We start from the raw sequence: 14,289 nt of genomic DNA on the forward strand, positions 1-14,289 counted from the left end.
TAACAACAGTTGGACTAAAATCTGGTATTAGAGATTACAAATTGACTTATTATACCTCTAATTATGAAATCCACAGAATACTAATATCTTGATTGCATTCCGAGTAACTCCTAAACTTCTTGTTCCAATTCAGAAAAGGAAAGAGATCTTATCCAACGCCAGAGGGTACCCAGCGCACATCCAGCAGCTGGGAACTCCTTGGTTGTGCACTCAGCCACTGGACACGCACTGGGCACCCTCCACCATTGGAGAGGATCCGGATCCAGAAAGGACATGGGGGTAGCAGTGGCTGGTCCAAAATTAAATCAGAATTCCAAAGCAAGCAAACCATTGGCACTCCTCCAATGTACTTTCTTGTCAACCCTTTACTGCAACTCTGCAACTTCTCAGGGGCTATAACCGTTATAAAGCATGTATACATGACATTTCAACAGTTTTGAAGAGTCAACCACGTGCAACAAGTTAAGTTCCATAAGAATGCCCAATTTTGAAAGAACAATAAGATAGGATAGATGGTCCAAGTGAAACAAACAAAGCATACTCAGGCTGAAGAAACACTATTATCTTTAATGGATTCACGCCATGCATACTCCCTTGCTCCATCCTTGTCAACTATCTTGATCACAAAATTTGGTGGCGCCACAACCAACCGGGACCTGATCTCCAGTATGCATTTATCAACCAAATTGATTGCTTCTTCCACCGACATCCCACTGTGGTAGTGTCTGTCCATCATGGACAGAGAGAAAAAGGATCCATAACCGAACGCCCCTTTCTCGATCTTGTGGAGAGTCGCTATGTAGTCAATGTAGTATAGTGATGGGCCAGTCTCCTTGTCATAGCCAGCCAAAAGGATGTTGACAGAATATGGATTCTGGAAAATCAAGAGTGCCACATTTCAGAAAAATATTGAGTTATTCTGGGAATTTTCTTTTCAGAAGAACAAATGGAAGACATGAACATAAAACTTCCCAAAATGATTCTGTTCCCAATATGGTATTCATTGATACAGTTAGAGAATTTGATGGTCATAGCCCTCCATATAAAAGGGATGTTTGCACAAACAAACATCAAGAAGAAATCATACCAATGTGCAATGTGTAGATGGCCACAAGGAAACAACTGGGACTAGTGACTAGTTGCCCAGCAACTTACCCAGTAAAAGGAAAATGAACCAATGCGTGTGCAAAACTAATTTAATCAGGCCACCATCTGTTATAATCATATGCTACTATAGTTGTGAGGAATGACATTCATAGTCAGTCTAGGTCTTGTCCCAAGTATGACCTTGGATAACGCCTATTGGAGGGCTAGAATCCATGTAGCAGCCGACCCCATTTAGCTGAGTTTCTCCTAACTTGCTGGGCTGTGCCTCTTTCCAGCCTCTTTCCCCTTACTTTCATCTCTCTTGTCATTTCTCTTTATCATTTCCTATTTTCCTATTTTTAACGTTTCTCTTTTTCTGCTTGGACCTCAGTTTTCCCTCCTTTGTTTTGCATAGATCCTTGTAGCCAACCCCATTAAATTGGGATTAGGCTGAGTTTTTTTTTTGTTGTTGTTGTTGATCTGCACAGTTTACTGACATGATACTACAAACTAATGTTCTTGACAAAGGACCAGTAGAGCATGAAAGAAGGTGAGTTTGCAGTCACCATAAAAAGGCCTCACAAGACCAAGTCCTCGACAATGCAAGAACAGAACAATCCACCAGTTTCAGAGGACACAACAGCCAGCCACAAATGAAACTTTATAGTTTACAACCCAGTTAATTTTATCACAACACATGTCAGCAACTTAACATATGTCCTGCACTCCTGCTGAATAGAATTTCCCCACACAGCAGCTAAAAGCCTTAAATACCAATCCACCAAGTCATCCCCCAACAAATTTGTGAGTAAATCTCAATTGTCAACAGTGCATATTATCAGACCTAGCTGAAATAATAAGAGGCAAGACGAAAATACAAATCGATATTCTTTAAATCCATAATTTGGTTACAAGTCCTGCAAAGACAAGATGGTTTGGTGTTATTCCCAACAGATTGCAATGGGGGTCACTAGCAGCGAGAGGAACCTGCTCCACATGGAAGAGATGGCATAAACCATGATTGCAATAGGAGGTAGACAAGCAACTTCAACACCTTACATAGTAATGGGGCACCAGACCATCTAACACATCTGAAGCTCGATTCTCAGTGTCACATGAGTATTGCTATTTCAGCCACCAGAATTGGTGGTTAATGCTCTACAACCACTCACAGCTTTAATCATAGCTTCCGAAATTACCATGCCATCATCAAGATACAGTAGTCACGAGGAAACTTGGTGTAATGATGAAATTCAAGAAGCCATTAAGCCTAAAAAATCTAGTTTTTGAAACCTGGCAACAGTCTATGAATGAAGAGGATTTAAAAAAGGATATAAATTTGCTAGAAATGAAGCTAAAGAAATAGTAGGGAAAACAATGACTAAGAAATATGAGGATCTCCATAAAAATTCAGGTACAACCGAAGGGGTAAAATATATCTATAAATTAGCTACAACAAGGGAAAGGAAGGGAGTTTCAACCATATTAGAAGCATTAAAAGTGAAGATGAGAACGTATTAATAAGGGATGAGAAGATTAAAAAGAGATGGAAAAACTATTTCCACAACTTACTAAATTGAAAGAGAGAAAAAAAAAAAAAGTAATTGTGTTTTAAATGATTGTAATAATCATAACCTTAGATATATACAGAAAATTAGGGTGTCTGAAGTAAAGGAAGCTTCAAAGAAGATGAAAATAGATAAAGCAAAAGGGATAGATGGTAATAGAGGTGTCGAAGAGCTTAGGAATTTGTGGATTAACTTGGCTAATTAAGTTGTACAATAAGAAAATGTTAGATGAATAAAGGTGATATTCAATGTTGTAATAACCATAGAAGAATACGATTTATGAATTATACCATGAACTTACGGGAGAGAGTAATTGAAACTCGCCTGAGACAAGAAACTAATTTTTGAGATAACTAATTTGATTTTATTTAGGAAGATCAACCAAAGAAGTTATTTATTTACTTAGGAGACAAATGGAAAGATTTAGAGAATGTAAGAAGCATAGTTGTCAAGGCAATTAGGCAACCTAGGGGTTGGAAGGGCACCTAGGCGACAAGGCGCCCCGCCTAGACAACAAAGTGGTTGTAAGTAAGGGCGAGGGGCTTGTGTACAAAACAAAAGACTTAATTTCCTTACTTGTAAATATGAATATGGGATCTAACGTAAAAAGTATGTTTTTAATTTGGACAAAGTTTCCCTTGACCAGGCGGTGAACCAAGGGATGGAAATCCTGCCTCCCCCACCCCCCAAGTTGCCCTGATGCGTGCGGTGAACGGGTTCCTATTCATTGTAGCTTTAGGGAAACTCCATCCTTTTAATTTAATTGAAAATACAGGTGGCTTATTTATACAGCAAACAACAACATCCAAAACCTTATCCCAACTTAACGGGGTCGGCTACATGGAGATTCCAAACAAGGACGATTGCAAGGATCCATGCAAAAAGATTGAAGAGTTATGGCTAGTTATAATAAGTGCCGGTTGTCAACCTGACGCACCACTAAAAATCAGAAAATCAGCCACATGCTTATAACGATAGACTATAATAAGGTACCGAGTCTACCGACTGTCTACCTAACGTACCATATAGATCGGTCAAGCCAAAGCGTCCTACATGCTATATATCCACCACCAAGACAATCCATCACCCAACCTACTTTTATAAAAGGAGGAATGAGATAGCAAATTCTTGACAGCCCCACCTTTTATAAATAAATAAAAAGTCCAGCCAAAGACATATAGCCCAACCTTTTTGTCTATGAGATGCAAAGAAGAGCAAGCCATTGGCAACTGTCGGTCACGCTCCCTCTCTCTCTCTTTCTCCTTGATGGTGATCCCAAGGTCGGAATCACTATGGGCCCACACAAAGAGTAGAAAGCTTAAATCAAAGGACTAGGGTCAAAATTGTAATTATTTTGAAGTTCATAAAAGAATGGCATAACTATAAATAGGTGGAATATTAAAGGATAGGTTGGAAGTTAAATGGGGGAGGGATATAAAGGTGATAGAAAATAAAGGCTAGGGATATACTTGGAACATAGTGTAAGGTAAAGGACAGGACAAAAATAAAAGGGGAAGAAAGGGGAAATCTTGGAAAACAAATATATAAAGGAATTAGAAGCACAACCTTGGGTGGCAGAAAATAGGCAGAAGAACTAGTTTCAACCCAGATAAGGGAACAATGGGCTGAAACTCAAGGAGAGGGGGTTCGATCACTCAATGGTCTACAGCCTCCCATTGATAGGTATTTTGAACAGAAATCAAAAGAAGTATAACTTCTGCAACTCAGGTAGAGCGGTAAAGGGTAAACCAGCTCCTTGTTTCTACTTCGTTCTTACATGTAGCATGTGAAGAGATTCTAAGGGTTTGGTCACCCAAAGATAGGCTTCCTTCGACCCAAATCTCAGGCTCAAAAGATAAGAGTAACCAGGGAGTTTGAGGTACGACATAAGGCTGCCAATAATGTTAGTTACAGGAACAGATAAATAAAATGATGACAGGATAAGGAAGAAAAAGAAGAAGAATAAAGGACGAGGAAAGAGGAATTGTATCTAGGATACAGAAACAGAAATATATAGCAAGAATAGGAGGAGGATGAAAGCACTGCCTTACAAACAGGCAGTCACGTAAATCTTCTCACCTTCACCACCATGAAGAACCAACCAATGTCAAAATCATGTTCTATTCTCAAAACTGTCGTTGATTAGTGATTACAAGTATATAAAGAGAAGAAAGAACAAAAAAACAAAGATTCCTATTCCAACTCTAACCTAGAATTGAATTCAAAACTAACTAGACTATATCCTACAACTCTCAACATAAATAAAATTATAGAAGGAAATAACCCAAAGAAGTAAACTACTACCAGCCGTTATTAGACCAAAAACCCAAGTTGAGCCTGTTACGTCTGGGCTTGGGTTTTCAAACCTGGTCGTGCTAGTCCAACCATTCGAGTGCCACTGCATCAATCCTCCTCCATCTTCTTCGTCGTCAGCTTTTTTTTTATGTAGCGACGATGGTGATGGTGATGGCGATGGCGATGGCAGTGGCAGTGGCAGTGGCAGTGGCAGTGGCAGTGGTGACAGCTGGAGTGGGTTCCTAACCCATTGCATACAGAAAAAAAAAGTTGCAGCGGTGGAAGAAGCAGCAGAGAAGGAAAAAAAAAAAAAAAAAAACAGAAACAGAAGTGTTGGTGTCACGGTGTCTGTGGCTGAGCCGCTGTGGACTCATGACCCATTTTTGTGAGGGTGGAAAAAATAGGCAGTAGAAGAAGTAAAGAAGAAGAAGGAAAAAGAGGGGGGGGGGGGGAGGAAAACGGAAAGCAGTGGAAGAAGCATAGGAGGAGGAAAAGAAAAAGGAATGAAAGAAGAAGAAGAAGAAGAAGAAGAAACAAAACAGTGTTGAACGTAGTCCCACACCTGGCTGTCGTCGTGGGAATCATTCTGCCCTCACACTTCGATCTCAGCAGCTTTGCCTCTTCCCCTTTTCTTTTTCATATTATATATATATATAGATATATAGATATATTATTATATATAATGCATGGATTTGATGCTTAGGCCACGGCTTAACAACTATGGTGGATCTCCACATGGTCTTTATTGACATAGAAAAATCTTATGATAGTCCCTAAAGAGTTAATTTGGCAAATGTTAGAGAAGAAAAGTGTTTTGAGTAAATATAGACATAATTAAAGATAGGGAATATATACATATATATATATATATATGTATATATATGATAATGATTTAGTGACCACCGTAAGAACCATGGGGGGGAAAACATGGTGAATTCTCAATTACAACTGTATACATGAAGGATCAGCTCTAAGCCTATATTTGTTTGTGTTAATCATTGATGAGCTGATTAGAGATGCTCAAGATCAGATCCTTTGGTGTATGTTCTTCGCCAATGATACTATTTTGGTAGACAAAACAAAAGTAGGGATATATGCAAAGTTTAATTATGGAGTTCGACCTTGGAATCAAAAGGTTTAAGATACGTAGAACAAAAACAGAATATATAGTGTGCAACTTTAGGAACACTAGGTTAAAAAGTGGGGTGGTAAAATTTGATGATAGGGATATACCACAAAGTGAAAGTTTCAAGTACCTAAAGTCAATCATAAATAAATGAGGAGAAATATAGGATTGTTGCTCAAAGAATTAGAATAGCAAGGATGAAGAGGACGTACGTGTCTGGAGTGTTGTGTGATCGATGTATTACTTAAAAACAGAAAGGAAAATTTTATAGAACTGTTATACAGCCAACAATAATGTAGGGTGCCGAATGTTGGGCCATCAAGAAACAACATATAAACAAACTTAGTGTAGCTAAAATGAAGATGTTGAGATGGATGAGTGGTAAAACTAGCAAAGATAAAATCAGGAAGTAACAAATTATAGCTAATTTAGGAGTAGCTCCGATACATGATAAGTTGCGAGAAAGTCGTATCAGGTGGCATGGACATGAGCAACAGAGGCCTTTGAGTGCTCCAGCTCGGAGGAATGATTTGATTTAAACCGAATGAGCTAAAAGAGTTGTAAACTAAAATTACTCTAGGAGAAGTGGCGAGAAAATGCATGAATAGCATAGGAAAAGTAACAAGTATGGCTTTGAATAGGGCTGATTGGAGAAAAATGATCCATGTCGTTGACCCCATTTAGTTAGGATAAGAATGAATTGAGTTGAGTTGTATCATCAAGATACAGAACATGCTTCTAACTGACAATGTCAGGATTGACATTGTTGAAAAGAAAAAGCCTACTGTGGTGGTAATGATTGGTCCACAAGTGATCCAATCCCAGGTAGGATCTTTAGTAAATTTAATAAAAATAAGATAGTATGACAGATAGTATGAACAAAACAGAAATAAGAGAATAAAGGAAAGAATGGAGGTAGGGGAATAGGTTGGGTCGAATATCTCACACTTCCCTAGGGCATCTCACCCAAGTTGTCTCTCATAGTTTTCCAGTGCAAAGCTTTTTTTTTTTTTTTTTTTTTTTTTTACATTCAATCAAATTCGTGTTCAATGTTGTAGCCCCTTACAAACTTATATAGAAGACTCAAAATTGACTCGAACACTAAAAAGGAAAGGCCTAATCCAAGCCTTAACTAATTGGGAAACCTAAACTAACTAAAAAACTGAAATAACAAAGAAAATAGACTCAAAATAGGATTCTAACTAAACTAATGAATTAAATCTCGTTTTCCTACTTTCTAATGTAGACTAGGATAGATAAACTACCAAGCCTTCAACTGTAGGATTTTTTTAATCAGAAGAACAACCATAACCAGCCCAGTAATATAACAGAAAATCAGAATAGAGGAGAAGACACAATAAGACTATCAATTCCAAAAGATCTGGTTCCTCAGGTCAAATTAGAAAGTAGGTCCAATAGCCTAGCAGGGGACTATTACAGACCTCATACAGTCCAATTAATATGAGCAACAGCACAGAAGAGCATAGAAATCATAACTCAGTAGAACAGTCCTATTGATTCCAGTTTCAGCCTTAGAGTTCACTACAGGACAAAAATAAGGAGATTTTGTATATCTCAACAACCCCAGGCCAGAAAGGCCTCCCTTTGGATCGTGTTCTTCCCTAGGTAAGGGGCACCTTCCATCCAAATTTCAGCCCAAATCGATGGATGGTTTGGTCTGAGCAAAATCTGAAAGATTGTCACAGAACCTTCTTTTCTCTGGATGGAATTAGAGTGATTTAAATACATGTATAATTAGGACAGATTTATAACACCTTGAGTTCTATAGAGAAGAAAGAGATAACTTGAAGAGAAGAACCTCTCGGGCTTCACACCGCAGAGAGTCAATTGGATCAAACACCAATTCCATCAGCCTTGATCAAACACAAGACAACTCTTCATGGAGAAGACAATAGCAGCAGCCATTAATTTTTTTATTAAAATCATTCTGAGCTTTAGGAGTCTCCTCTTCTTTATTTATAATGTTGATGGGGAAGGGAATTACAAAATAGAATGTTCCTTAAAAAGGAAACCTTAATTTAGTCTCCTAATACAATACTTACTAAAAACCGAAATCATAAACTAGCTGAAAAGGGAAACTAACTACTAATGACTAGACTCAATTAATAACTTGACTCTTAAGAAAACAAAAATAACTTAAATTAAACCCAACTTAAAAGGAAACAAACTAGTAATCCCGTAGGCAACCTTAAAGCCCCTCTTTTAGACCCATAAAAGTGGCCCATTACACTCCAAACCACATGGACTAAAGGCCCGACACATATACAACCCAACCCTAGACTTATTCCTAATAAAACAAGCCTAGTTTGGTGAAGAATCTGCATCACTTTCTACCCAAATTTAGGCTCATTAAAGTGGTCTATTACAAAGAAAGCCCATAGAATCAAAGACCCAACACATACATAACCCAACCTAAGGCTTATTTGCAATAAAATAAGCCCATTAAGTGACTTATATGCATTAGGTGGACAATCATTGTCTTCTCTTTTTCGATACAAAGGACCCCACTAAACAAAGAGAAAGATATATAAAGGGAAGAAGATATCAAGAGTAATACCATAATACAAAACAGAATGGGGAGAGTTTCAAAAAGGAAAAGATCCCCAAAAATTTAAATAAAATAAAAATTAAAAAGAATGCTAGACAACAAGCATCTCAAGCCACATAATCTTTATTTGACCGACTATCCACCCACCTAGGCACAGCCCAAGATTGTTATTAAATGGATATCTTACTGGTTAACAATCTTAAATTCTGAGTAAAACATATAGCCATGGGAGCAAGATATTGACAACCGTCTTAACATTGAGATACCAAACCCAATGCCTGACGAGTCCAGATAAAATGAAAAACCGTTCCACTAAACTACCTTCACTTAAATCTGGATTTTTACCCAAGTAGGGCATTTATATATTAGAGAGGAAAAACTCCCATCAACAACAGCAACCTAATGAACCACAAAATAAGGTTCAAGTGTAAAGTATCCTTTAGATGGATTTTCTTTAGTTTCCATCCCAATGTACTAATGCAGTCAAAGCATCACAAAGGTCCAAGGTTGACTGGTCAATGTACAGGTATATTAGAGGTTGCCATGTTGGATCGTTGAGAGTCAACAAGTCGCTCATCGTTTAGGGAGGCTTCCCTAAACGGTCCACCATTTTTTGAGGCACAAACATCACATGGCTGATATTGTTTACTCAAACCATTCGCCATATGGATCACCATTTGGGTAGTCTACATGTCAAATTCTTGACAAATCTCAACTATAAGACCCATCACCTAGTTGATTTTACATTATTCCCTTTTCACTCTATTAAGGAGCAAAGTTGTAATTTTAGAAAGCTCAATCCCTTTAAATTCAAATTATACTCCATTTAGGGTCTTAAAGATGCCTCAAATGAATTTCCAATTTACTTTACCTGGCTCAAACTTCTTAACTATTTGCACTTTTAACACTTCCTTTTGGTTTCAATATGTATGATGAAATATTTTATTTTGGCCCGCTAGCTATTAATTAATCAATGATTTACCTTAGAGGTCAGAATACCTACTTACTGACTAGCTCTCTTGACTACACCATTCCATCTTCTGGTACAAGTTCTTCACTTTTTAAATTATAAACATTTTCCAACCATAAACTTCTTCAAAGTTTTAAAAGGCCTTCTTGACAGTCACCAGACCACTAACAGTTTCATATTCATCTTACTTAAAATAGAATCAAATAAATCAGAAGAAAACATTCCCTTTTGTTTTTACCCCTTCCCAAATACCCCACATATCAATATAAACTAAAGTTGCAAATATTGCGTGAAAAATGACATGACTTATCTCATTCAAGGAGTCTGTGGGATTATAAAATAAACTCCACTAGCAACAACACAGTAAATGAAAGGTGATTCCCTGCACCTTCCAACTGACCAGAAAAATACATGAATATTAAGGAGAAAGAGTCTTCAAATTCCAAAGAATAAATGTCATGATGAGTCAACAACTTGCCGACATCATAGACCAGTTAAAAAAAATTCCAGTTATAGTATAGTCTTCAGGGGCAAAGGTGGATCCCAAACTTTCGCTAATATATAAAATTAAGATTCAATTTCAAACATGATTTCAGTCATGGCTGACAGAATATTTTCTGGGAATTCAGCATCAATATAAGTTATTCTTCCACACATTTAGCAGATTCCAACTGACATTAGTGAAATGTTTGAATCTTAGTCCCCCAAAAATTCAGATATTTCGGCGATTTTGACCCCATGGCCTAGAGTAAGGTACTAGCTGCCAATATACTCTTCTACAGGATTCAAGAATGATACTTTGAGCACATTCCAGTAGCTGAGGCACATGATAAAACACCAAGTTGATTTGCTCTATAAAATTTCCACCCAAGCTTCACCCTGTAACATAGCACTATATCTTCCACAAGTCCCTGACCTGTTATAACCCCTTCAAACCCAAACTTATCAGGAATCACATGTCTATAACTTTTAGCTCTGAACTACACTCCACAAGAAGATAAAAATTAAGGTTTTAAAACTATGATTCATCCTGAACATTTTCAGGCTCAAACTGGGACAAGGCTAAATAAAGTCAATGATACAGAGGAACTGATGCAGATCAGAGGTACTTCAAGCTTGAAGTACCAACGTGAAGGAAGCAACCCAGGCCAGAACCATAACTTGCGGTTCTGGTTTGCACCACTTTGGGACAGTTTTCACTGGCTTGCGGTTCAGGTTCTTGTTCTCCTAAGAACCAGGTCATGAGGTGTATATCTAGGACTTTTTTGGGGTTGGGGGTGAATGTAGAACTAACTTTCATTTATTTTATTACTTATTTATTTCCTTGTAAAGGCTGGAAACTTCATTATTTATTCCAGGCCTGTTAGAACTTAGAAGTCTTTTATTAGGGGTCCTAGTCACGTTATAACTTCTCCTATAGCTTGCACATAGGAGGAGTGTTTCCTATTCTGTTTTGATTTTTTTCCTTTCAGGTTATTTCTAGAGGCTTGTTTCCTGTTGGCTGTTAGTTACCCTGTAGCCAATTTGACTCAACCTATTGAGCTTCATATATTGATGTAAGGATGTAAAGCATCCCCACCATTCATACGGTTGAAAGCTTGGCTTTGGCCTTTTAGTTCTGTGAGATGCAGCAGACAATTCCAGTCAAGTTACAGACGGGAAGCTTGTTCCATATCTTTTCTTCTTGCCATTGCTTCCATCGCAATCAGGTTAGCATAGAAAAATTATATTTTCATGCACAGGCTTTATTTGCTTGATTCTGTTAGCTATCCATCTCCATCCTATCAAGTTCTGCCTGTAAGTTCTGCTTGTATTCTGGTTTGAAAAACCAATCTTTTTTCTATTTCTGATATTCCTTCATGAAGAGTGAAATCTGGTTTGCTTTTTCATAGAACCTGAGATTTCAGATCTGTTTTCTGAATAAGCAATCAGACCTGGTTCTTAGTCGATTCTTACTTTCAATATTGGATCTTGCTACTTTTCTAGGAGAATCCTATTTCAGACCTAATCTCTCAATTATCTATAATGTGGATCAAATTCTGGGATCGGTTTCAGATTGGCGTTCTATTATTTGTCACTGAATCTGGTTATGGTTTGATCACCTTTGATTTCTGAATTGATCTCATTAAAATCTGAGGTCGATTCCCAGTCCTGGAAATCCTAATTCTAGAATTCTATCATCAGTAGGATATATCCATAATTCCAGATCAGACTATCATATCTGAACCAGATTTTGAGGAGATGTTCTCTATAGATCTGTCCTTAGACCAGAGTTTAGACCCATTTGTATTATCTGATTTCCTGTAATCTTCTTCTGAAATATGGTTTCTTTATCTGTGTGTGATTCTGGTTTTCTCCTAGATTTCCGAGGCCTGTTATCTTAGGAGGCTAGAAACTCATCAGGACATACAACTAGTGTTCCCCTCCCCAACACCCCCAGAGGGAATTGTTTGGTCGGGTGGACAAGCACGAACATTAAAATAATTCAGTATTCTATGAACTAAACTCATCAGTAAAATGATGAAAATAATACATGAACACTGAAAACATTTTTTCAAACCTATGACAAAATCATCAAGCAGTAGTGACAGATGAAATATTGACATCCACTTAAATAGCTATGTTTGAAGCCATGAAAGGTAACACCTTGAAACCAAACATAGAGGAAGACAACTGCCGGATGATAGCCCTACCAGTATAGTGCAGAGGTCCCAGTAGATCACTGAGTGCATTAAGGCAACCCCTCTTACTCACTGCATTCTCACTCTCCTCCCTATCCTATAGCCTTTGTGGTGTTGATATTTATTATTCTCCAAGATGATAGATAGTGTAGCTAACAATTCAAAAGAAGCTAATGCCTCTCACGATGCGGGAAAGGAAAAGCAAGAGAAAAATCAGAATCAAGGTGAGAGAAAATCTAAGGGAAAAAGTACCTATTTTCAGAAAAGATTATCCTTAGTTGTGTTTCTCACCATCATATGGAAATAAGCAGAGAAATGGAAGTTGGGAGAAAATTAGTAATTCCTTGCTTCTCCTTTCCCTCTCGAAAAGGGAGAATAACGAACTGGATAACATATATTCTCGGATAACCAATCAACGATAATGGAATCGCTTATTTTCTCTTTATTTTCGCGTACAACCAACCTATAGGTAGATGAAAATTTCCTTTCATTTTCCATTTCTTTCGTCCAATAAAGCAACCAAAAACAGTTGTGCCAACAAGTTCAAAATGGATTGGCTTAGTGCCAAAATATTAGTATATTACCAAGTGTCACCAAATCGTAAGAGAAGGTAGTAGGATCCTAGAATTAACTAAATAAATCCCAAACCCTACATACTTTCCAGCGTTAGATCGCAGGATTCACAATCACACAGAACTAACCCGAAAGAGAAAGTTAAAAGACCTTTCGCCCTACAAACCTAAAAAACTCCATGAAACCCTACATCAAGCAAGTAAAAAGTAAGAAGTATCATCAAATATGAGAAGGACCTTTCTCAAGGCGGTGGCGAGCTCATTTCGCGTGAAATTTGCAGTGGCTGCTGTTGTCAAAGGGATCCCATTACGGAACTGATACAACGCTACATTCTTCTGTATATATTCCGTGAATTGAACTCTGCAAAATTGTTAAAAAAAATAAAAAATCAAATACCAAAAATTCTTCCAATCAGAAGGTATCACAGAGATGGAAAAAGAGTGGGAGAGAAGGACCTGTCACCGCTCTCACCGCTAGCGCCCAAAAGCTTGTGAGAATCAAGAACCATAATCTTGTCTTCGTTCGTTTTATGAACCAATATACTGTTAACTGCAGATGAATCGGCAACCACAAGTGCGAATCCGTTCCCAACAAGTCCAAACACACACTCCATCTCTTCAACTCTTTTCTCTCTCTCGTTTCCCTCCCCTTTTTCCCTTCTTCTTCGGTGTATTTTTGAGTTTCCGGAATGCGAGTCTGCGACCGGGAATAAGTGGTGGCGACTTGGGGGGCAAGAAAACTAGAGTAGGGAAGAGTAGAATAAAATGTCGGAAATTTCAGATTATTGTGAGGGCGGTTCGGTCATTGAAATGATACAAATCATACAATGGAAATGGCCTGGGCCGCCTGGCCCTCGGGCCCCCGTGGTTTTTTTTTTTTTATTTTTGCCAATAAACAAAATAGAAGGGGACATGATTTTCATCACGAAGCCCCGAAAACATCACCTTCCCAAAAAAAAAAAAAAACCTAGAACTAATTTAAAAAAAAAAAAAGCCCTTAAAACTCCATTTGGTTGGAGGTTCGCTCTACTCTTTTTGGAAAAGACCCCATTGTCTTCCTATGTTTAGTCATATGATTAGTTCATACTACTGGTTTATTAAAAGTTAGCAATGTGCCCTCTTCCAAATTTTTTTTTAAGAAAGATATTACATTATTAATTTAGGGAGAGGTATAGGAAAGCTAGCGGGACACCTTGGTATCAGGTGTGTTAGCGATATTTTAACCGTAGGATTTGAGAGAACCCTTAGATTGAGAGGAAATGTCCAAAACTTCAATCCACACCTATCACACCTTATCAGCCTCAGTAGCCATGCCGGAATATTGCCCGGCCGGTGCTCTCAGTTCTTTTTTTTTTTTTTTTGTTGTTCCTCTATATCCGGCATGAATGTCTCTCTCTCTCGAACCTTCTTTTTTCAAAGCTT

At 37.9% G+C, this 14,289-nt stretch overlaps 1 protein-coding gene across 1 annotated transcript; it reads right to left on the reverse strand.

Annotated features, from left to right (window-relative positions):
- Nucleotides 1–290: 290 nt before the first annotated feature.
- On the reverse strand, nt 291–13,629 carry LOC122061906 (proteasome subunit beta type-2-A). The gene is made up of 3 exons (XM_042625452.1): nt 13,324–13,629; nt 13,105–13,228; nt 291–874 (listed from the first exon to the last, which is right to left on the reverse strand). The coding sequence occupies exons 1-3, from the start codon at nt 13,479–13,481 to the stop codon at nt 542–544; spliced, it is 615 nt and encodes a 204-aa protein (XP_042481386.1). The 5' UTR covers nt 13,482–13,629; the 3' UTR covers nt 291–541.
- Between the last annotated feature and the right edge of the window lie 660 nt (nt 13,630–14,289).

The sequence above is a fragment of the Macadamia integrifolia genome, chromosome 14 (assembly GCF_013358625.1).
Source record: "Macadamia integrifolia cultivar HAES 741 chromosome 14, SCU_Mint_v3, whole genome shotgun sequence".
Lineage (NCBI taxonomy): Eukaryota > Viridiplantae > Streptophyta > Magnoliopsida > Proteales > Proteaceae > Macadamia > Macadamia integrifolia.

Coding starts and splice junctions, on each gene's coding strand:
- LOC122061906 (XM_042625452.1), bottom strand. CDS start 13,481: ATGGAGTGTGTGTTTGGACTTGTTGGGAACGGATTCGCACTTGTGGTT. Junction 13,229..13,323: donor AGCGGTGAGAGCGGTGACAG/GTCCTTCTCTCC, acceptor ACAATTTTGCAG/AGTTCAATTCACGGAATATA. Junction 875..13,104: donor TCGCCACCGCCTTGAGAAAG/GTCCTTCTCATA, acceptor TTGATTTTCCAG/AATCCATATTCTGTCAACAT.